At 39.7% G+C, this 24,366-nt stretch overlaps 2 protein-coding genes across 2 annotated transcripts in view; both read right to left on the reverse strand.

Moving 5' to 3' along the window:
• Positions 1 to 7,995, reverse strand: part of REV3L (REV3 like, DNA directed polymerase zeta catalytic subunit) — a gene marked incomplete at both ends in the record, with an annotated part of 161,978 nt that extends 153,983 nt beyond the window's left edge. Inside the window, one exon of the mRNA XM_080700388.1 lies at positions 7,857 to 7,995. Coding sequence (XP_080556514.1) covers positions 7,857 to 7,995 — 139 coding nt within the window. The remainder of the gene's footprint in view (positions 1 to 7,856) is intronic.
• A 1,025-nt stretch (positions 7,996 to 9,020) lies between these two features.
• The window catches only part of LOC308266068 (importin subunit alpha-1-like), a gene marked incomplete at both ends in the record, with an annotated part of 81,546 nt that continues 66,200 nt past the window's right edge, over positions 9,021 to 24,366 (reverse strand). Inside the window, 1 exon segment of the mRNA XM_080700104.1 lies at positions 9,021 to 9,203. Within this exon segment, the coding sequence (XP_080556230.1) occupies positions 9,021 to 9,203 (183 nt within the window).

The raw sequence follows: 24,366 nt of genomic DNA on the forward strand, positions 1-24,366 counted from the left end.
GGAACTGCTGGGTGTCACTCATAATGCTGTTTACAGGAACCTCAGAGAAGCATTCTTTTAGCCCCCAATCCACTGGGAACATGAAACATTTCAATGAGCCATGTAAGATCAACTAAAAACTTTGAATTAAAAGACCTCTAACAAAATCTAAAATTTAACACAGTGATACAATAATCATTTGGCAACTGTTTATAACAACTATTATGGCCTTTTACTTTTTGTTCTTCATTAACAATCTGTGAGCACAACATACCTTAAAAATCCTAACTCTGAATATGCATTGTAAGCACATGGTAATTAAAAAAAAAATCACCAAATGCTGTTTGGAATACTGTACTAAAAAAAAAGTCCACTTTTGTCTTCTAGGTAAACCAGTTCTAATATACTGGAGGCAGTCACTATTACCAACCTCTTATATATCCTTCCAGAGATAACTGTACATAGATTTTATATTCTATCTAAAACACACAACAGCAGCATACTTAATTTTTCATCTTATCTATCCTCTTATGTCTTACAAATGATACCAAAGATATACAGTGTTGTCTCATGGTTTTTAAGAGCTGCCTAGTATTTCACTGAAAAGACATACAGTAATTTACTTAACTACTTCCACTACTGATTTATACTTAGGTTCTCTGCAATATTTTACAATGACAATGTTACCACAAATATTCTTACATATTTAATTGACACATATGTAATGTCAACTAGAAGATAAAGTCTTACAATGGAATTGCTGATATAAACATACACTCTTAATTTTGAAAACAGCTTCCAAATTGCTTTCTATACAACATGAAAGCTATATTCAAACCAGCAATGTATGAGGATGCCCATTCCCTTTTTCTCTCATCTTTTCCAAGTTATATTGTGTAACCAATTTTTGCTAGTTTGACAGGTGATAAACAGTAGGCTGTACCTTTAATTTACATCTTCATTATAAATAAGTGTGTCATCTTTTCATGTAAATTATCTTTGCTCATTTTTCTACTGGATGATTACCTAGGAGCAGTTGTATATTAGGAAGAAATTAATCCTTCATAAAACGTGTATGAATAAATTTTACAAGTCTCTTTCAACTTCATGAGTTTTCCCCATATTTTTATTTTTATGCTTCAATTATTTTTCATACTCTGAGAGTCCTTCACCATTCCTAGATTACATGAAAAATAACTATCCCATATTTTTGTCTAAAATTTAAATCTTTGACTCCTATGTAAGCCAAGTTTTTAAATTTTTTTCCAGAACAACAGCTAGCTATTCCAACAATGCTTATTAAGTAATAAACCTTTTCCCTACTAATAGGTAAAAGTGGTTATCCATTTTCATATGTTACATTCTCATATATATTTAATTTCTAGCCTTTCCTGTTTTCATTGCTGTCATGTGCCAAAACCATGCTACTACTTTTTAAAACATTTTAAAACTAAAATCATTTTATACATAAGTGGATGTAATAAAATCATAAATTACTAGTTCTTATATAAATATCCTTTTGCAATTCTTAAACTAAACCTATGTAATAAAAATCAATACTAGCCGGGTAGAATAGCACATGCCTGTAATCCCAGTACTTGGGAGGCTGAGATACAAGGATTGCAGGTTCAAGGCCAGCTTCAACAGCTTGGCAAGACTGTTTCAAAATTTGAAAAAGGGGGGTTTAGGGGCATACTGAACTCCAGGGTTTAATCCTCAGCACTAGGGAAAAAAATGAATGCTATCATCATGCAATCATCCATTTTGATTGACACTTATTCTGGAGACTATAATGAACCCCATGTTTTATATTTTTTAACCTTATCTAGAAAATAGTTTTTTCCTTAACTTGGATATGGACAGGTTTTTACAAAATATAAAATCAATACATGTGCTCTGAAGAAAATCTGAAAAACACAAAACACAACTTTTAGAGAGAATTGACTTTTCTATGTTGATGTAATTTTTTTTTTACATTTTTAGAAAGTAACTACTATAAACTGATTTTTTCACATAATATACTGACAGCATTTCCCCATGCTATTATATATCCTAAAACATGATTACAAAGATACATAATATTCATTACAATAACATGCTCAATTTATGCAACCACTTTCCAGTTGCTGGGTATCTGGGTTTGTTCTCTGTGATGACTATCATCTATTAATTCTCACAGGAAATGTTTGAGTTTCAAGCTCTGTGGTATTTAACTTATATGGTGAACAAAAAGAAACACATTACCAACATTTTTGGAGGTTACAATCAACTGATATAATCTCCAACATATATAAAATTATAACCATACCAAGTTTTATGAAGGATAGTTCGTGGAGCTCTGAGAATCTTCAATAGGGAAGGCTTCCATGAGGAAAGCTAAATTAGAGTTTAGGTGAAGAAAAAGAAAAACATTCTAGGCAGAGGGAACAACAGGTATAAAGCCCTCATTTTGGGAGAGAGCATGGCAAGAATAAGGGACTGAAATAATGCCAATATGACTGGAACACAAAGAACAAGGCAAGAAGAAAATGATTTAAGCCATGACTGGACAGAAAGGTAGAGTCCAGACTATGCAAGACCTTGCGAGACAGGTAAACATCATCACGTAAGACATGGGTTTTTGTCTTATCCTAAATATAATGGAAAGCTACTGAAGTATATCAAGAAGTAGGGTGATATAATCAGGTTTGCATTTGAAAAGATCTGATTACAATGTAGAAATCAGATTAGAATGGGACAGAGTGGTCTGGGATTAAACCAAGATTAGGAGGCTGTTGTAAAATTTTGAAAAACTGCTAGTGGCTTAGACTGGGGTGGTGATAGATAATGAAAAGAAGTAGATGGAGTCAAAAGACCATTAGATTTGCCAAAAGATTTGTGTTCATAGGCTAAAATCCCTAAAATTAGGAGTGCTGGGCCCAAAATGAACATTTTTACCAAAATGAACATTTTAAAGATTTTGATAAGTACTACCAAGCTGCCCTACAGAGAGCAGTTTTCTTCAGTTGTGTCCTATCTGTTCCTCTATTTAAAAATTTAAATTCTTTTAAAACTCCTTTCAAATGACTTAATCCTTCACGAAGCCTTCCCTGACTCCCCTTTTTGCCTGTCAGTGGCTGGTCAGTGAACATGTTCTCTTTTGAGTATTCACTGTATTTTATATATACTTCTATAGTCGAATCATTCTATGTTCAACTTCTGTTTGCATGTGTTGCACATTTCTGGAGGGTAATTAAAGTTATTTTTTAATAAAGACACCTTAAAATTACTTCATGTAAGGCGGGCGTGGTGGCACACACTTGTAATCCCAGCATTCAGGAGGCTGAGACCTGAGGATGGCAGTTTGGACAGCCTCAGCTACTTAGTGAGGCCCTTTGCAACTCAGTGCAAAATATTCAAAATAAAGAATAAAAAACAGGGCTGGAGGTGCAGCTCAGAGGTAGAATGCCCCTGGGTTCCATCCCCAGTACTGCAAAAAATAAATAAATAAATAACTTGATGTACCCAGGCGTGGTGGCACTTGCCTATAATCCCAGCACTTGGGAGGCTAAACCAGGAGGATCACACATTCAAGGCCAGCCTCAGCAACTTAGAGGGACCCTGTTTCAAAATGTAAAAAGGGGACAGGGGTTGCCCAGAGGAACAATGCTCCCCTGGGTTCAATCTCCAGTACCCCCCCCCAAAAAAAATTGATGGACATACGTAGTAGATTGTTCATTTAGTTCAATGAGTGAACTGAATCATCTATTATCCAATTCTACTGTGCCCACAGATTTAAGAGGGCTCCTGCTTAAGCCTAACCTCTAATTTATTATGATTTTAATCAAATATAATACAAAAAGCTAATAAAATCTGCTACTCAGGATTTCAAATACCTACTAAAATGATTAATTTTGTTTGTGATGAATCATCACTAAATCTCATAGTGCCTGAAAATCTCTAATAATTATAATCAAATTAACATTATATAACCCTAAAAGATTTTTTAAATGGTTTAGCAAAAGGTATGAGCAAACAAGACTTTGATTCAAGAAACTTTTGTAATCTGAGTTGTTAATAAATGCTATAAATGCACACGCTTGAACCCCAGTACTTTAGAGGCTGAGACAGGAAAATTGCAGGTTCACAGCCAGCCCCAGCTACTTAGTGAGGTCCTCTGTAACTTAGTGAGACCCTGTTTCAAAATAAAGAAAAAAAAAAAGTAACGCTGAGGGTGGAACTTGAAGATAGAATGCCCCGTGTTCAATCCCTAGTACGAAAAAAAAAAAAAAAAAAGCTATAGATATCAAAACTATATTAAAACTGGTATTGGGAATTGAACTCAGGGGGCTTTTTACTTCTGAGCTATCCCCCAAGCCATTTTTATTTTGAAACAGGGTTTCACTAAATTGCTGAGGCCTTGAACCTGTGATCCTTCTGTCTCAGCCTCTCAAAGTATTGGTATGCACCACCAAGCCAGCTTTTAAGGTATTTAATAAGCTACCAACTTACAAAAAAACAAGGTTATTCTGGTAGTTTATTATAGTTCGCCTTATAAAAGAATAACAATATATGCACCTATGTAACATTTCAGAATTATGAATCCTGAAGAAAAAAAAACTTTGTCTCATGTTTAAGACATGTTTAGGACAGTCTACCAAAATATTCAGAGCTGGAGGAAGAGTTAGGAGAGAGTAACTGAGTTCCTTACAGTAATCTTCAAGACAAGCAGCTCCCTCTATAGACTGTTTGGCCTACTTTGTTTAATTACTTGCTTTGTGAACAGCTCACACTCTTCTATTTACTCCTACTCTACATCTCAGCAGGGAAGTTCTTTGAAAGGATAATTCTGTTTAACCTGGTGCTGAGAAAACTGAGAGAGCTGTCTAAACTCAGCATGAAGGGAGTTATATCAAGCAACTAAGCAAGAGTTGAGATACAGAAACTGGACAGGTCCCAAATCCAGTAAGTCAGGTCCTCACAGTGAAGCCTCAGGACTTTATGTAGAGCAAATCATACCCATAATCAGATCAAAGAGAAAAATTTTCTCCTTTGCTTTATTCATAACTTCTCTCCACTAAGCCAAGTTAGTAAAATATATAAAAATTAATCATTTTCCTACAAATATAGGATATAGTTACATCAAAACAAGATATAGTTACATCAAAACAACATGCAAGACACTTTTAAAATAAAGAAAAGCAGAGGTTTAAAGCCATAATCCCAGTAATTATACCTGTAATCCCAGTATTTGGGAGGCTGAAACAGGAAGATCTCAGATTCCAGGCCAACCTCTACAACTTAGGGAGGCCCTGTTTTAAAAATAAAAGGAATAGGGGTGTAGCTTGGAGGTAAAATGCCCACGGGCTCAATTCTCAGTACAAAAAAAAAAAAAAAAAAAAAAAGCAAGAGTTCTTTTTTATTGTAATTCCATCACTCACAGGGATAAAATTTAAATTATTCCCTAAGGAATCAATATCCTCATCAGCAAAGGATTAAGTCAGTCAGCCAGGATTTACCATTCAAATTGAATATGCCACTTTAAAAAATATATTTTTAAAATTCACCAACTTATGATATAGCAGCTTTTAAATCCAAGACAATTTTTACATTACTCAAAATATGTCCCCCAAACACAGGACAACCAGAAGTCAACTGGACTGTTTCCTAAAGCAGAAAAAATACTTTTCATGCAGTAATAGCCTTAACTAGTCCAAATATAATAATCCAATCAGTTTAGATTTAAGATTCTGGAATAACCACTTTGAGAGAAGATTTCTTCTGCTGCTGTTTTTCAGGATCTCCTTTATAAGGCAAGCTCAATTTAAAAACATCTTTTCCCCAAACCAAGGTAAGGAAGGACTTCCAAAATTAAATCTTATACACTTGTATTTATATAAGGCACCTTATGTTGCATAGGCTTTTACTAAGCCAATCTGGCCTTATTTTACTGTATGTCATGGACTAATTTTCTTTGAGAAAGTAATTCAAAAGCAAATAATTCTGTAGTTTTTGTTTACACTTAATTAGCCTTAATTTCATTGGAAGTTCCTGACATGCTAAAAACATTGACTTATGAAAACTAAAAATCTAAATGTTTACCAAGAAATTCAGTTTTTTCTTGTTATATAAACAATTCTTGTTTGCACCTGTGAACTAACTATATAGCACATTCAATCTGATGTATCTCAGCAAGTTGGAATTTGGAGTTCTCTGTATTCAGTAGTATTAGTATTATTTCTTTTAATTTAAGCACAAAAAGTCTTTTTTTTTATCCATTTACACTATTCATTTCAAGGTAAATGGGGGGAAAACTTTGGGCATTTGTTTTTAAGGGAAGGGGGCTGTAAATCTATTGTAAATGTCCAGAAGAGAATACTTATAAAATAGATCATGTATCTTTTTAAAATATCTAGAAACAAAAATATACCATATTCTTTATTTTTAAAGAACATGATCTCACCTATTACCGTTAGCTTACGGTGAAGTTTTTACTTCCACAGACAAAACTTTCCTATAAAACAGTTTGAAAATCATTCACAGATATATAATGACTTGGGCGAAGAAGAAAAAAGCTATGTGTAGAAAACTAACCCAAACCATACAAACTGTAACACACAAAAATGCCATAAGATATTAGCAAGCTGCTTCGAGATTTGGAAAATCTGGCTGAATGGCGCTATATCAACGTCACTATTTTATCCTTCCTCTGCATCTGAAGTGAGAACTAACAGTATTATTACACCAAAATCCCAATTAGAAACAAAGACCGCACCACTGTATTTAAAAGAACAGAAACCATATCCTTTAAAACACTTTCCTGCCTGTTTTCCAGCCTTCAAAGTTTCAGGTGTTAACACTCTCTACAAATTAACAGCACTTAATTTCCCCATATTTCAAGGTTCTTAGCATCAAAATCTCTTTCACTATCTTAAATGGGAATATTTTACCAAATCTCCCACCATTTACATTTTTCACAAAGAGAAATCACATGAAAAGATAACTGCCTGAAATGAGTGCTTGCGTTCAGGGGAAGTGCTATTATCTAGGTAGTCCACACAGAAACTGACTGTAGTAATAAGATGAATGGTGATGAGGGCAAGGAGCATCAAGTGGGAAATGCTATCTAAAATCCCATAGGGCAATACATAGCCAGAGGTAAGAGCATCTTTTTTCCAGGAGGCAGCTTCATTATTTCATGTAAGCAGTTCAAAGCACACAAAACAGCAGAAACAATTTTAAAACACCCTGTAAATCTGGCCTCTATTCTATTTATATTGTCATAAACCCCCAAGAGGTTTGAGAACGTGGCTTCTGCCACTGCTGTCTCCCACTTCACCCCTTCCTCAAAACAGTATTTTAATGCCTATATTTAAAAAATAGTATTTTAATGCCTATATTAAAATGCAATTCTACAAGCCAGCTTTACGGAACATTTTGAAATGTCTACGCTGCTGAGTTCGGCCGTGGATCCTAATAAATTCCCCCCATCAGGGGCGCGCGCGCGCGTGTGTGTGTGTGTGTGTGTGTGTGTGTGTGTGTGATGTTTTACTGGGCAACATAAACATGCATTTCCTATTTCCATGAATACACATTTCCTGAAACCCTTGCACCTGAGGACGCTGCCGGGCGCCCAGCCGCGGAGGCTTTACCCCTAAGCAGCCCCGACCCGCACTCACAGCACAGCCACATGGTCACTTCAAAGAGAAAGACGCCCGGCCTCCGCGCGCTCCCTCCGGGCCTCCGCATCCCGGGAAGGGGCAGAGGAGAGCGCGGGCGCGGCCGGGGGCGCGGGGGGCGCGGGGCCGCGGCCGGGTCCCGCCAGCGACCTCGGGGACCCGCGGCCGGCCTCGCCCGCCGCCGCCGCGCGCCGGGAGGACGGCCCCGCCGCCGCTTACCTGCCGGGGTCGCTCCGAAGACCCGCACCACCGGCACCTTCTTGACGGCGGCCTGCGCGAGCGGGCTCTGGCAGGCGTCCAGCCCCGGCAGCGGGCTGGCCATGTAGTAGTCGGCAGTCACGATCCGCACCGAGAACATGTTCGCCGCCACCGCCTCCCCTCGGCGGGCGAGCTGGCAGCGGCGGCGGCGGCGGCTCCCTCCGCGGCGGCCCCACAGCGGCGGCGCCGGCCTCCCTCGCCCGCTCGTCGCTCGCTCCCGGCTCGCGGGCTCGCACACGCGCGGGCGGCGGGGTCGGCTGCGGCGCCGCCTCCTCACGGCAGGAGAGCAGCCCTGGCGCGCTGGTCGGTGCCGGAGCTGGAGCTGGTGCTGCCGCCGCCGCCGCCGGGGATCGCACGGGCGCCTCGGTCCCGGGCTGCAGCTCTTGTTGCCATGATGATGATGTCACGGACGCAACCACTGGGGGAGGGGAGCGGGGCGGGCGGCGGGGAGTGAGGGCGGGCCGCGGGAGGGCGCGCGCGGGCGGGCGGCTGCTCCCCGCCCGGGCTCGCCGCGAGGGAGGCGGCGGGCGGGCGGGAGGCCGGGCCGCGCGGGCCGCCGGGAGGGGGATCGATGACTCGGCCGGGGGCGCGGCCACCTGCGCGAGGGGCGGCGGAGCGCCGAGCTCATAGATGGGCACCGCGGGGCCGGGCGGGGTGCGCCTGCGGGCGGCCTGGGCGGCGAGGCGGGAGCCGCCGGACTGCGGTACTCGCGCTCGCCTCGCCCGCCGCCATTACACGTCCTGCGCGGGAGGCGGGGGCAGCCGCGGGGACGATTTTTCACAAGGTAAGAGAACCCGCCCGCCCGCGGGAGGAGGCGGGCGCGGCGCAGATCTCGTGCGCCGCAGCCTCGCGGGAGGGACGGAGGGACGGAGGGATGGAGGGAGGGCGGGGCGGGCGGGGCGGCCGCGCGCAGGTACCGGGCGGCGCGCGCGGGGGGCGGGCCGGCCGCCGCGGGGTCTGCGCCTCGCCGCCAGCGAGGTGGGTCCGCGCTCGGCTCCGCCAGCCTCGCGGCGCTCGGGGCTGCCCGCCGCCGGCCGCCCGCCGCCCTCCGCGCCCGAGCCGCCTCGGGGTGGACTCCCCGGCTCATTCATTAACGCGCCGCGCAAGGCTTCACCGCCGGCGGCGTTACCGCCAAAGTGGGTGGGGAAGGACCGTTAGACAAAACAAGTTTATTCCGAAACCTCGGAGGGGCGTCAGGTGGTTTGGCGAGGGGATAGAAAGGGGGAGGGCAGCACCCCGCAGCCGGGTCGGCTGGTGGATGGGAACCGAGGGGTTTTGTCTGACTTGGTCGCGGATACTGGGTGTGACCTTGGACAAATAATTTGGTGGCTGTGAGTCTCATTTTTCTCGTGTGTACGGCGAGAGGGTGTCTCAAAAACAAGTCCTTGAGGATTTCTTGCCAACACAAAAATTGAAACAGTGGGTGGCAGAAACCATGATTTCTAGTTCAAAAATTGCCACTGAATTAGGACTCTTGACAGTTAATTTCAGTCTCTCCAAGTAGAGATTATTCTTTCATGCTTATATATTAGACAGGTGCATTTTACTGGATGCTAGGCTGCCATGTGTCTGAAGTGGCGTGAGAACTCATCTGGAGCCATTGTGGCTCTTCAAATAGGAAAATCAGGAGGCTCAAAGGGACAGGTCACTGACAGAAACTGTCTATAAATTCCGTAGCATACAAATGCGTATAAGAACCTATTCTCAGAGGGATTTGAGACTGATTACCACCGTAAATTAGCCTGCAGTTCTTAACCTCAGAGCATCATTATAAATAGGCACAAGATTTCTACTAATATATGGGAAATTACCTAATAGCAATTTGAAGATGCATAATCTCTTAAATTGATTTGAACTTTTAGGGGGCTGTAGAAATGAATTTAAAATATGACTACCGTACTCAAATACTCAAAGCCCTGTGTTCGATTACCCACCACCAAAAAAAAATGTGTCTATGCACTTTCTGTTATAATAAATATTTTGTACAAGCACAATGTCAAGCGCATAATACCAGTGAATCTCATGGTGTTATATGGCACCTAAGGTAATCTTTAAAATTTCATATTTTGGTCCTTAGTGAATTACATTTTGGGGGGATGGGACCTGGAGATTTGTATTGTTAGCAACCACATCAGCCACACCCATGTTTCTGAAGCAATATAAAATCAAGAATCTCCTTACATTATAATCAAGTACACCCATAATTTTTAAATTATAGTATTTCTAACTGAAAAAGGCAAAAGTATCAAATTAACAGATTAGCTTTTTCTAAAAGCTTTTTTCCCCTTACCTCTTGAATCAACACTAAGAAATGGGAGTTAAACCACAACTCAAATCCTTTTAGAACCCAAAAGGAAAGGATATTCACTCTTGACATTTGCAACATGAAATTTGGAATGTTGTATCCATTCCATGTGATTTAGTTTAAGTTGATGACCAAATTAAACACCTAAGAACAGTCCCCTAATTAACCACTATCAAATGTGTGTAAATATATTTTTCCTGAAGTAATAAGGAGTCCCAGGATTTTGAGTCAGAGATGAGACTATTACACCTTCATTTACCAGCTAAATGAGTTTGTCAGATTATTTTTCAGAGTTTATTCCTCACCTATGCAACAAATAGGGATATAATAAGATGCAAATCTAATAATGTGTCTGAAAGTTCACATCTAGAATTTTAACTCATCAAAAAACAGTAAAAATTAAGCTGGGCATGGTGGTGCATGCTTATAATCCCTGTGCTTGGGAGGCAGAGACAGGAGGATTGCGCAGGGTCACAGCCAGCCTTGCTGGGTTAAGAGACCCTGTTTCCAAATTTTAAAAAGTATAAAAAATAGGTCTGGGAGTGTAGCCCAGAGATAGGAGGGTTTCCAGGAACCCCAGTACCACCACCAAAAAAAAAAAAAAAAAAAAAAAAAGAGTTGATAGTCTAGCATCATAAATTTTTTTTTTTTTGTGTGTGTGTGTGGTACTGGGAATTGAACCCAGGGGCATTCTACCTCCAAGCTAAACATTCCGCCCTATTTTTTTAGTGTGAAACAGGGTCTCACTAGATTTATGAGAGCCCGACTACTTGATAAAGCTGCCATCAAACCTGCAATCCTCCTGTCTCAGCCTCCCAAGTACTGGGATTACAAGCATGCTCTACCACGCCTGGCTATAAAATATTTAAATCATATTAGTTAACATTACATCATTTCTTCTAGTTCACTGACCTATACTTATCTCATGCCTTTACTAAAAGCCAGCTTTCTATGTCAACACTATTTAGTCAGTTAACATCTGCCCATTGGCAATTTATAATCTAGAATAGGAAACCATGTCAAGTACTGGGGAGGCTGAGGCAGGAGAATCAAAAGGTTGAGGATAACCTGGTCAATTTAGTAAGACCCTATCTTAAAATAAAAAAATATATAATGTATGTATGTATAAATGCATATATATATTTTTTTCTTTTTGCAGTAATAAGTATGTAACCAAGGAGCATTCTATCTCCTAGCTATACCCCCCAGTCCTACTTTTTTATCCTTTATTTTGAAACAAGGTCTCACTAAGTTGCAGAGGGCCTCAATAAGTAGCTAAGGCTGTCTGAGAACCTGCAATCCTGTCCCAGCTTCTCAAATACTGGGATTATAATAGTGCACCACCATGCCGGCATTTAAATAATATTTTTAAAAGGCTGGGAATGTAGTAGCTCAGTGGTAGAGCACTTGCCTAGCAGGAAGAGGTGCTGGGTTTAATCCAAAACACCAACAAAAACTGAAAATAAGAAATAAAAAAAAAGCAATGGCTACCATAGTTTTGCAGCCGATACCATAAGATGGCTTATTCAACACACATTCAACAACCCCTTCCCGCCCAGCTTGCTTTTTACAAGTATAGAAAAGTGGGGAGGAGGAAGGGAATACACACACACACACACACACACGCACACACGCACACTTCTAGACTCCTTTGCTGCTAGAATACTGCCATGAAATTATTGGTGTGCTGGCACTCCCAAGCTACTAAAGTCACTTCACTGAATGTGAGTTGGAAAGGCTGCTACCAATCAGGAGCTGGCTTCAGCATATGGTCTAGTTTCCAGCAATCATGTATACATTCAAGATGTGTTTGTGAAAGTGAGCAACACTATACTTCAGCTGCACTTAGGAAGATGGCATCTTCTGGCAAACACCATGTGGAAGTATCTGGATCTCCTAGGTAGCTAGGGAGGAGTTCTGGCATCCATTTCCAGAGTCATAGATGCTGACTTACAGGTGGTGTTGGGTGGGTTTCCACTATAGCCTGAATGTGGGATGGGTGTTCTTCTAGGCCTGATTTTCCTGAATTCTTTTTCTAGCTTTCTATTATCTGCACCTGATTTTAAGAGAACTCTAGTAGATTCTTGAGCTAAATAGTATCTGTTAATCCTTTTCATGGCCACCTACATAGTTTGTGGGCCTCACAGCAAAATGAGAATGTAAGTCCTCTGTTCAAAATCAGGAAAAATGTGCCATCATCTGTACTAAAACAGAGTTTTTTTCTCCTGCCCTCTCCTTCTACTTGTCATAGTGTTTTTTAAATTGGTTTTTGTTTGGCCGGGTGTGGTGGCAAACACTTGTAATCCCCGCGCTTGGGAGGCTGAGACAGGAGGATTACACAGATTCAAAGCCAGCCTCAGCTACTGAGTGAGGCTCTCAGCAACTTAGTGAGACCCTGTTTCCAAATGAAGTATAAAATAGGTCTGGGAGTATAGCCCTGGAGGTAGAAAAGCCCCAGGGTTCCACCCCCAGTACCAAAAAAATAAATTGATTTTTGTTTGTTTGGGGTATTTATTTATTTTTTTATTTATTTTGGTACTGGGGATTGGATCCAGGGCCATTATACCTCTGAGCTAAAAGCCCAGTCCTCCCCTTTTTTTTAACCTGTGTTCCTTCTGCCTCATCTGTTATTACTGGTATGTGCCACTGTGCCTGGCTGTGTGTATATGTGTATATTACTGGTGATTGGGTCCGGGGGCATTATACCTCTGAACTATATTCTCAGCCCTAATTTTTTATCTTTTATTATGAAACAGGGTCTCACTAAGTTGTAAAGAGCCTTGTTAAATTGCCGAGGCTGGCTTCAAACCTAGGATCCTCCTGTCTCAGCCTCGCTAATATTAGAATTACAAGTGTGTGCCACCAGGTCTGGCATGCCTGGCTTTTATTTTTAATGTCATTGTAGGTTTAAAAACAAATTTTTAAATTCTTAGGATAAATTTTACCATTCATCTTTCTATGGTACGATGCCATTTTAAAATGCAAGAGCATTTTACTCATGAGGAATCACCAAAATTACACAATTAGTATTTCATAGCTTGTACATTCATATGTATTTTGTGCTGTCAGAACAGCATAAACTGGTGCCAGGCGTGGTGGTGCACACTGTAATCCCGGTGCCTGGGAGGCGGAGACAGGAGGATCGTGCAGGTTCGAAGCCAGCCTCCCTGGCTTAAGAGACCCTGTTTCCAAATAAAATATAAAAAACCGGTCTGAGAGTCTAGCCCAGAGATAGAAGGGTTCCATTCCCAGTACCACCAAAGAAAAACAAGACCAGCATAAACTGCATAAAACTAACTTAACTGTTTTAATTTCCTTCCTCAATATGTACCCATTCTACTATCATTCTCTACCTTTTGCCTAAAGGGAAGGAACTCCACTCCAGTTGCTCTACCTTTTTCTGTCTGATGGGGAATGTGCCAGTATTGGGAAATGGCTTTGGTACTAATTTCAAAATGTATTGGAAAATAGCTTTGGTGCTGGGCAGGCATTCAGGCAGGGAAGGGAAGCTGCAGAGTTCCCTGCACCAAACGTGATTAGCAAGAACACAAAAGAGTTGTAGCCCAGAGCCTTCATATTTTAAAGACAGGTTTACATAATAAATAACTTATAGCAGACAGGCTAAATTTCCCCAAGGATTCTGGAGGATGGTACAGGTCTTCTTCAAAGAAGGCAGATACCATGTGACCCCTGACTTTGATAATTAAATAACACATTTTGGTCATAACAAAGGCTTGGGCCTGCACTGGAGACAAGGGCGGACCTACACCTACTGGAAGAAGGCTCTTGGTCAAGCACTGTATAAGATAATGAATACTCATAATCATATCAGAAGGCTTGCCTTGGAGTTAATGGGCGGATTGACACCTATGTCAGGTCAGGAAGACTATTGGTTAAGCAATGGGCGGTAATAAATCTTTATAAAAACTGGTGTATATGCAAATACTTCATTGTCTTATTTTCAGGGTACTCTACTATGTCACTCTCTGATGTAGTGCTTTATAATATTCTATCCCTTCTTTCTACCTTTATAATAATAAAAATTGTTTAAACTTGCAGCATAGTTCTGATTACTCTTTTCTAAAGTCGCTAAGAACAAGAACCTTTGGCTCCATCTCACACTTACAGTTTCTTTTTCCTTATTTTTTTTTTTTTTCAGTACTTGGGATGGAACCCAGGGGCATTCTACCTCCGATCTACACCCCCAGCCAGATTTTTTAGTCTGTATTTTGCAAAGGGGTCTCACTGAGTTGCAAAGAACCTGAGGCTGTCCTTGAACGGTGATTCTCCTGTCCCAGTCTCCCAAATGCTGGAATTAAAAGCGTGTGCCACCATGCCCAGCTACCTTTTCCTTTCTGTGTCATCGTGTTCAACGTAAATCGTTATCTTATATAGGGAAGTAACACTTAAATAAAAAAGGATATGATAGGATTCTTTGGTCATTTGTATTCCTTAGCATGTTGTTGCCTTCTTTCTGTACTTGAATTTTGGCTCAAATTTTGGGTCAAATGAGAGCATAGCCTTTTGGAACTGTCAGCACCTCCACTAACTCAGTTATGAATATAACATGATTATCTTGTACTTATGTTGTGATTCTCTGAGTTCCTACACCTCAAAGGTTCACCAGAATCCTTATAACATGCTTGTCTTATATTGTGATTCTCCAGTTCTCATGAGGCATCATAAAGACTATATACAAATAGGACAAATGAACATATAATTAGTTTTGTTTATTATACTGGAGATTGAAACCAAGGGCATTCTACCTCCAAGCTACATCTCCCAAACTCATTTTATTTTTTATTTTGAAGTAGGATCTTGCTAAGTCATGAAGTCAGCTCTAATCTTGTTAGGCTCTCCGAGGGGCTTCTATCATTTTGGTTCAAACAACTTCATTTCTATTTATATCCCTGTTACATACCACAGTGACAATAAAGCATGCCCTATAGATTCTTTCATGGCCTTCCCTCCTTTGGTACTGAGAATTGAATCTAGGGGCATTCTACTTGTGAGCTACATCCCCAGCCCTTTTTATTTTTTATTTTGAAGCAGGATCATGCTAAATTGCTCAGGGTATCACTAAGTTGTTGAGGCCTCAAATTTGTAATCTTCCTATCTCAGCCCCCCAAGTACTGTAATTACAGGTGTGCGCCACCACTCCAGTTCCCACAGATTTCTAAATGCAAAAAAGAGGAATTTCTGCTTTCCACTGAACAAGAGTATACTGTCTGCAACTGTGAGCTGAGACCACTACAAATGATAGAAAGTCCTTCTATGTTTTTTCTTAGTGTTTCTCAAGCAGGAAAAATATTACAGATTTGGGTTTGAAAGATCTCACATTGTCATACCCAGGACAGCACAAGAATGCTGACTCCTCCCCGCAATTGTCAGAAAACTAACACTGCCTACACTGATGATGAAACAAATATTTGGGAAAAAATTTAAAGATAATTGAAATATTTTACGTGTCTGTGGTATTGTTAAATGTATATATTTGTCCCTATTTCCTGGCAAACAACTCCTAAATCCAAGTAGGTTTTTTCTTTTCTCTTTTTCTTCAGTATTGGGGATTGAAAAAAAGTACATTCTACCTCCAAGCTATACCCCCAACCCTATATTTTAATTCTTTTGTTTTATTATTATTGGTGCAATGTAGTCATACATCGTTCCCCCCCCCTCTCTCTCTTTAACGGTACTGGAAATGGAGCCCAGGGGCATTCTACCTCTGAGTGACACCCCCAGCCCTAATTTTTTATTCTTTATTTTTGAAGCATGGTCTCATTTAAAGGGGCCTCACTAAGTAGCTGAAGCTGTCCGCGAACTGACATCCTCCAGTCTCCACTTTTCAAATGCTGGGATTACAAGCATGTGCCACCACAGCCAGCTGATTTCCCCAAGTAAATTTAAATATTATTTTGAAGCTTTTACTGCTTTTTTTTTTTGGTATATATCCTCTAGTCTAATGCTTATTGTCATTATTAGTTTGTCTATAATTCTAGTAGACTGTTATCTTCTTGAAGGAGGGGACTATGCCTAAAATAGAAGATCTGACATTTGTTGAATTAAGAAATTTTAAATCTTTTTGCAGTCACCTCTTATTGCCTTCCCACCACACCTCCATTTTAAATATTAGTAAACTGAAGCCCAAAACATGAGTGAAAATCCATGCCTCCTAACTCCATATCTATTACATTAATACTATAGGAAGTCTTCTGAGAACCATCTGCACAGTAGTCATTTCTTCTATGGGAAACTGTCTTACCAGAGTTTTCTCATTCATCTTTAATCTAGGGAATAGATAGAAAGATACAGTGTGGTGACAAGTATTGTATTGTTTTCCTTATTCAGTCAGTGGCTTTTGTTTGCTTTCTGGTAAATTCAGTAAAATTCAAGGTAATCCTGGCATGGTGGCGCACGCTTATAATCCCAGCATTTGGGAGGCTGAGACTGGAGGATCACCATTTGCAGACAGCCTCAGCTACTTAGTGAAACCTTGTTTCAAAATAAAGAATAAAAAATAGGACAAGGGGTATATTCTCGGAGGTCAAATGCCCCTGGGTTCCCCAGACCAGCAAAAAAAAAAAAAAAAAAAAAAAATTTTTTTAAGGTAAATTGTTTTCTTAACTATTATGCATGCAGTCAAGTTGTCTTCAACTTGGAGTAATTTTCTTCCCTCAGTGGACATTTGTCAAAATGTCTGAGACATTTTTGATTATCACATCTAAGGGTGTTACTTACATCTAAGGGTGTTACTGACATCTAGTAGGTAAGAGGTCAGAGATAAGGCTAAACATTAAAATGCCTACAATAGTCTCTACAACACAAAGAATTATCTTCCAAAGTATCAATTATGCAGAAGTTGATTTCATCTAAAATAAATTTTTATTCAGTCCTTTGTCTAGTCTCTTGCCTTTATAAAAATATGATAGAAAAGAACTCTTCTCCAGAGGGATTGTTTTCTTTTTCTTTCCTTCTTTCTTTCTTTCCTCCTTTCTTTCTTCCTTTTTCTTTTTCTTTTGTACTGGGAATTGAACCCATGGACATTCAACTTCCTAGCTACAACCTTAGCCCTGTTTCATTTTTTATTTTGAAACAAGGTCTCACTAGGTTTCTGAGGCTGGCTTCCAACCTGCAGTCCTCCTGTCTCAGCCTCCCAGGTACTGGGATTACAAGCATACACCACCTACACCACCGGCTCCAAATTCTAGAGGATTTAAAGCCATAACTATAGCAAATGTTACAGGTAATTGCTGTCAACTCAACCTAGTCCCAAGAGGCTTTATGCAGTTTTCTTCAATTTATCCATAGCACCTGCTCAGGTATAAGATAGGCAAATAAAAATTTATTGCTTAGATAATAAAATATTTGTTACAAAGAATGGGGTTTATATATCTCCTTTTAAACCAAAGGGAAATCAAATTAATTATGGGGTGAGATGAATTTTCTGAACAAAGATCTTCTCTGTTAGCTTTTTTTTGTGGTAGAATACTGGGGATTCTATCTCTGAACAACCCCCCACCCCAGCCCTATTTTATTTTTATTTGGAAACAGGGTCTCGATAGGTTGATGAGAGTCTCACTACTTGCTGAGGCTGTTCTCAAACCTGTGATCTTCCCATCTCAGCCTCCCAAGTACTGTGATTTCAGGAGTGCACCACCATGCCTTGCTTCTGTTAGATTTTTAAACAGTTAATCTACTCAGTGAGAAAAGCAAAATTTTCTAAAACAACTCATATAAATTAGCAGTAATAATCTTATGGGAGGTACATTGAGCCTATAAAAAATGATGTTTAAGCCGGGCGTGGTGGCGCACGCTTGTAATCCCCGCGCTTGGGAGGCAGAAACAGGAGGATCGCGCAGGTTCGAAGCCAGCCGCACGCGCTGGTTTAGGAGACCCTGTTTCCAAAATGAAAATATAAAAAATAGGTCTGGGAGTGTAGCCCGGAGGTAGAAGGGCTTCCAGGAACCCCAGTACCACCAAAAAAAAAAAAAAAATGATGTTTAAGAAACAGAAAATAAAAGAAGCTTTCATAACAGTAATATTAGAACTGATGCCTGAGGTCTCTAGTACCTTCATTTAAATTACATATTCAGAATTGATACTGATGCATTTCCAATGGATTACAGATAGAAAGAAACCAAACACACACAAAGTAAGAATAAAGTACACTCATTATAATAATTAAGATATAAATCTCCAAAGCAAAGTGTCTACTTGAAGCTGCATATTTCAAGGTAGTTTCCCTTGACCCCAAAGTCCCCACTGCACTTTTTCCTGGAATTTATAACTTATATTTTTAAGTTATAAATTCCAGGAAAATTTACACTAATAACCTTTAATTCTTGATATTGATCTCTCCTGGGTTTTGATCCTCATGCTCTATCCTCATTCCAGAGGCCAAGAAACACTATTCTTGGATGCATAAGTATAGAGCATCCCTTATATTCTTTTTTCTCTCAATAAATTATGTATTTCCAGTTTTAAAGTTTTAACTGCATTGCACATAAGGATGTGGAAAGCCATAAGAAAATATAGAATATTCAGTCCCACCCAGAGGCAATCTAATTAACCTCTTGATCCATTTTTTCTAGAAAGTTTTTCTATAAATATATAGCAGAAATAATGTCCCAGTTTTTTCACTTTTTGCATTATAGCAAGAGCTTCCCATGCAAATGAAAAGTTTTGATATACATTATTATAATGACTGTAGGATATGCTATGTTGGAGATATAACCTAACCATTTTCCTACTGTTGAACAACAGACTGATTAAAATTGTATATCTCAGAATTTATTAGTTGAAAACATTGCTCCATTTAAGATGCTAGCCTCAACATTCAAGGAACTTACATTATAGTTCATTATTTCACAAGAATACAAATTATTGGTACATACCATGTTCCTTGTCCACAGAAAATTGTGTGTGATATACCTTCTGCTTCATTCACACTTACTTTACTGTCTCTTTTGTCCAGTTAACTTACTCTTAAAATTTCAGTTCAGCTGGGCGTGGTGGTGCACGCTTGTAATCTCTGCGCTTGGGAGGCGGAGACAGGAGGATCGCACTGGTTTGGAGCCAGCCTTGCTGGCTTAAGAGACTCTGTTTCCAAATAAAATATAAAATAGGTCTGGGAGTGTAGCCCGGAGGTAGAAGGGCTTCCAGTACCACCAATATATATATATATATTTTTTTTATTTATATATATATTTCAGTTCAATATATATATATATATATATATACACATATATATATATATATATTTCAGTTCAAAGATCTTAAGAAAGTCTTCTCAAACTCTGTATTTGATTATGGTTCTCAGTTATATCTCTAATTGTACTACGTTCTTTTTCCATAGCACATGCCTCTCTGATTGTAGTAGTCTATTTATTTGTATACTGTTTGATGAATTTTGCTTCCCTTGGACTACAGTACTACAACCATCATATGGATAAGAAGTGTTTGTAATTCTTTGTTATAAAAGCAGGCAATTCATGTGACCCCATATGTATTGCCATGATAAGATGGGTTAAAGCTTAAGATTGAAACACAGTCAAAAGATATTTATGTGCCAGGTATTATACTAAATGCTGGGAATAGTCAAGTGAAAGCAATGATTTTAGCCTTCGTGGGGCTTATTAGTGTAGTTCAGAGGTCAATAAACTTGCTGTTTAGGGGCAGATAATATTTTAGGCTTCCCAGGCCATACATACAATCTTTTTACATCTACTTAACTTTGCTGTTAAAATGTTATAAAGGCACTTATAACTAACATAGAAATAAGAGTGTGACTGTGTTTCTAGAAAACAGGCTACGAGCTGGATTTGACCCACAGATTATGAAGTACTGACCCTTGTTATAATACACGAGACAGCCATTAATCAGATTTGAAAGGACAGGATGGAATGAGGTCACATGGCAGAATTGTCTAGGGAGAAGAATAAAGTTTTTTAGGAAATATTACTTTAATATTTGAAGAAATTATCTGTATATTATTATTATAATATTAAAGGGGAAACAGGTTCAATGAGAGCCTAAAGCATGAGTAGAAAGAAATTCATTCTTTTTGGGGGGTACTGGAGATTGAACCCAGAGCCATTCTACCTTCGAGCTATACCCCCAGCCCGATTTTATTTCTTATTTGAAAACAGCGTCTTGCAAGGTTGATGTAAGTGTAACTACTTGCTGAGGCTGCCCTTGAACCCAAGATACTCCTTTCTCAGCCTTCCAAGTACATGTGCACCATCATGCTGAACTAGAAATTCTTTTTCTTTCTTTCTTTCTTTCTTTTTTTTTTTTTTTTTTTTTGTGGTACTAGGTACCCAGGGGCATTCTACCTCTGAGCTACACCCCCAGCCCTATTTTTTAGTCTTTATTTAGAAACAGGATCTCACTGAGTTGCAGAGGGCCTCACTAAGTAGCTGAGGCTGGCTGCAATTTCAAATGTTGGGATTACAAGCATGTGCCACCATGCCTAGCTTAGAAATTCATTCTTAAGCTTAACGATTAGTAGGGAAAGGAAGATGAACTTGCATAAGCACAGCATCTAGAGTGAAAAGACAGACTCAGAGCACTGAAGAATGTTTAGAACTTAATACTTCCCTAGAGGAAGAGAGTGAATAGGAGCTATCAGTGAGAAGTACCAGAAGCAGTAAGTTTAAGACCTTGCAAATACTTTAGTCTCCTCTTTGGCCTGGACACTTATGGATATATAGAATATTTAGGTTGGAAAATGTTAGCCTAAATGTTATAAGACTCTCAGAGAACTGTTAGAGTTTCTGAATGATAAGAGTTATATAGAAAGAATAGAGCTGAGGGGTGAGCAGGAGTAATAATGTAGAGAAAGAGGTAGTAAAGGAATCAGGACTCAGGAGGCTGAGGCAGGAGGATCACAAGTTCGAGGCCAGTCTCAGCAACTAGGGAGACACTAAGCAACTTAGTGAGTTCCTGTTTCAAATAAAAAATAAAATAGAGTTAGATCTCTAGCTCAGAAATAGAGCACCCCTGGGTTCAATCTCCAGTTTAAAAAAAAAAGAAAAAACTAATCAGATAAGTAACGGGGGGGGGGGGATGATACATTGCATTGCTGGTACATAGTAAGTGCTCAGTAATATTTTGATTAATGAAAGGATAACAATATAATATGAGATCAAGTCATCCAGAGAGGAAAGTGTTTTAATAACAAGTTGGTGAATAGTTTTGAATACTTAAAAGAGCTATTGTTCAAGGCTGGTTTGTTGGCTACCTGGGAAAGGATGTAGGTGAGGTCTCAATAACCTTTGATGCCCTAGCACAGAATGAGCCTGACCTCCAGTTCCTGCTGCCAGGAAAAACTGCTGTGGCTCTGTTTCCTACTACAAATTTCAATGAGTAGGAATAGGGATCTTTTGTGTCAGTACATCCTCAAAATAAAAATGTAAAATTACAATGGGAGCCAGGCCTGGTGGCACATGCTTGTAATCCCAGTACTTGAGAGGCTGAGACAGGAGGATCGCAGGTTCACAACCATATTCAGCTACTTAGGCCCTCCACAACTTAGTGAGACTCGCAAAATAAAGAATAAAAAAATAGGGCTAGAGGTATAGCTTAGTGGTAGAATGCCCCTGGGTCCAATCTCCAGTACTGCAAATATATATAAATATATATACATACATACATACATACATACATACATAAAATTACAATAGGATTAAGATTTTGTGTGTGTGTTTGTGGTGCTGGGGATTGAATGCAGGACATTGTACCTTACATTTACACCCCCCGGGTGTAGACCCTGTTTTGAAACAGGGTGTTGCTGGGTTTATGAGAGTCTTGGTTTGTTGTAGAGGCTGTTCTCAAACCTACAATCTTGTCTCAGCCTCCCAAGTACTGGTATTACAGGTGTGCACCACTATGCCCAGTTGAATAAGATTTTTTATAGCTGAGTTTTCATAAATTACAATGACACTAGCTCAACTGTTTTCCCTTATTTTTCCCTTAATCACTTATATTAAACATGCATTTTATTACTTAATTCCAAGCTCATATCATTAATTTAAATCTTACTAACTTACTGACTTTTCTAAAGTCCTATGTTAGATGCTGTGGGTAATGTTTTTATTTTATTTATTTATTTATTTATTTATTTATTTATTTATTTATTGTGGGTCTGGGGATGGAACCCAGGGGCAGTCGACATCCGAGCTACACCCCCTGCCCTATTTTTTATTCTTTATTTTGAAACCAGGTCTCACTGAGTTGCGGAGGGCCTCACTAAGTAGCTGAGGCTGTCCGTGAACCGCAATCCTCCGGTCTCAGCCTCCCGAATGCTGGGATTACAAGCGTGCGCCACAACACCCACCTTATAGGTGATGTTTTTAAAAATAAAGTAAGACATGATTTTGGGCTCAAGCATTATGTAGTTGACCAGTAAGTTGTAAGTTTCTCAACATTAGGAATCATATTTGACATTTCCATTTTTCTCTTGCACAGTACCAAACATATGGTTGGTAGTACTGAAATAATTTCCCTCTTGTCCTTTGCATTGCACCATTTGTTAAGCAAATGGTGTCTGTCGAGCCACTTCTGTATGACTTGTACAAAACATGCAACTGTCTGAGATAGACAGTGATATGCTGGAGCCATCAGTAACAGCAATTTTCAGCTTATTGAAGGTGGAGGTTCATTGTAAAGACCATCCTGTCAGGAAATAGCTTACTACTCTTTGTTATTTCAAGATTATTTTTAAAAATGTATCTATCTGGTTTTACACTTTAAAAAGTAGCAGGAAACTATCCAGTGGTCTCACCAGATGTTTTCAAATCAGAACTGGGTCAAATGAGTTGTAATTTATTTTCACAAATTTACAGGAGCACGAGCTGAGATTCCCCCCCCCCCCCCCGAACTAGCAGGTAATTTCATTCTCCATTCATGTTTAGCAGAAAAAATCTAGCCTCGGGATGAAAATCTGAACTGGAGGTTCTTGCTAAATCTGAAATGTAGAACAAAGATTAGTTTTATGAATGAAGGGGAACATTGCTCATTTTATTTTTTTTGTTAAGTAGCTGCTTGCTTCTTCATTTGTGTGAACTATTTTTACACCAAAAGCGCAGAGAAAGGAAAGAGGTCTCCATTCTAGAATACCTGTTCCTTTATACTAGGCATATCCAAAGTCTTTTAGGACTTAATTTATTAAAGACTTTGACATTTAGCCTAAAAGTCTGTCTTCTTCACCTTAACTCCTACACTCATCCTGACTGCATTCATCACCCAAGTAGACAGGCTATCTCATGCTGTTGGAAAGCAAATGTTATACCTTGTGATGTATTAGTCCCTACTATCTGAACCTCATGTAGCATAGGCCACAATATAGTGTTATGAATTCTCCTTTGTATACCCCAAATTAGCAGTTTTTTGACATGCTCATTTCCAGTGATTGCTACTTTCTTCCAGCTTCTTGCTTCTGTTCTCTCTCCCTTGCATCTTGTCATCATCCAGTCTATTTTGCCTGTGACTTCAAAAAATGCAGATTTCACATTCTCTGGCCAGAATCTTCATCCTGGCTCTATCAGTCAGTTTCTCTGAGTACAACCAGTCTTCCTTCCCTGACATCTCATCTTCAGTGCTCTTCCCCATTCTGTGTCAGCCTGTCACCCTTCTCTGATTTCTCTGACTTGGGACTTGCATTCTGTAGACGTCTCCTTTTCTCCCTAATAGCCATCTCCTGCCTTCACTTCCTTTCTTCTCCTCCTGCATTCTATATTAAGTTATGTTACTACTGTCTTGCCAGGAGCCACAGCTCTCTTTCCCTATTGTTCTGCTATCACACATACCTAGCAGAACACCAGTTCTATCTGGGTGCTTGCATCCAGACTACTGAGTGCAAAAATAGTCTGTAGTGCAGATTGGCACTGTAATACTGTATATTCAGGATCAGAAACTTGAGCTAGTTTCCTTTCTATCCATACTGTTGGGAAAGGAAGGTTATACCTTGTGATATATTAATTTACACTGTCTTAATGTCATACCCTCATACCCAATGTTATAAATTCTCCTTTGTATACCCCAACTTAATTATCCTCTCTCTCTCTCTCTCTCTCTCTCTCTCTCTCTCTCTCTCTCTCTCTCATTCTTCCTTATTTTCTAACTTAGATTTGTACTTTTGTATTTTACTTTACTGTTGAGGATATG

This window comes from Muscardinus avellanarius, assembly GCF_963383645.1.
Source record: "Muscardinus avellanarius genome assembly, chromosome: 8".
NCBI classification, from domain to species: domain Eukaryota; kingdom Metazoa; phylum Chordata; class Mammalia; order Rodentia; family Gliridae; genus Muscardinus; species Muscardinus avellanarius.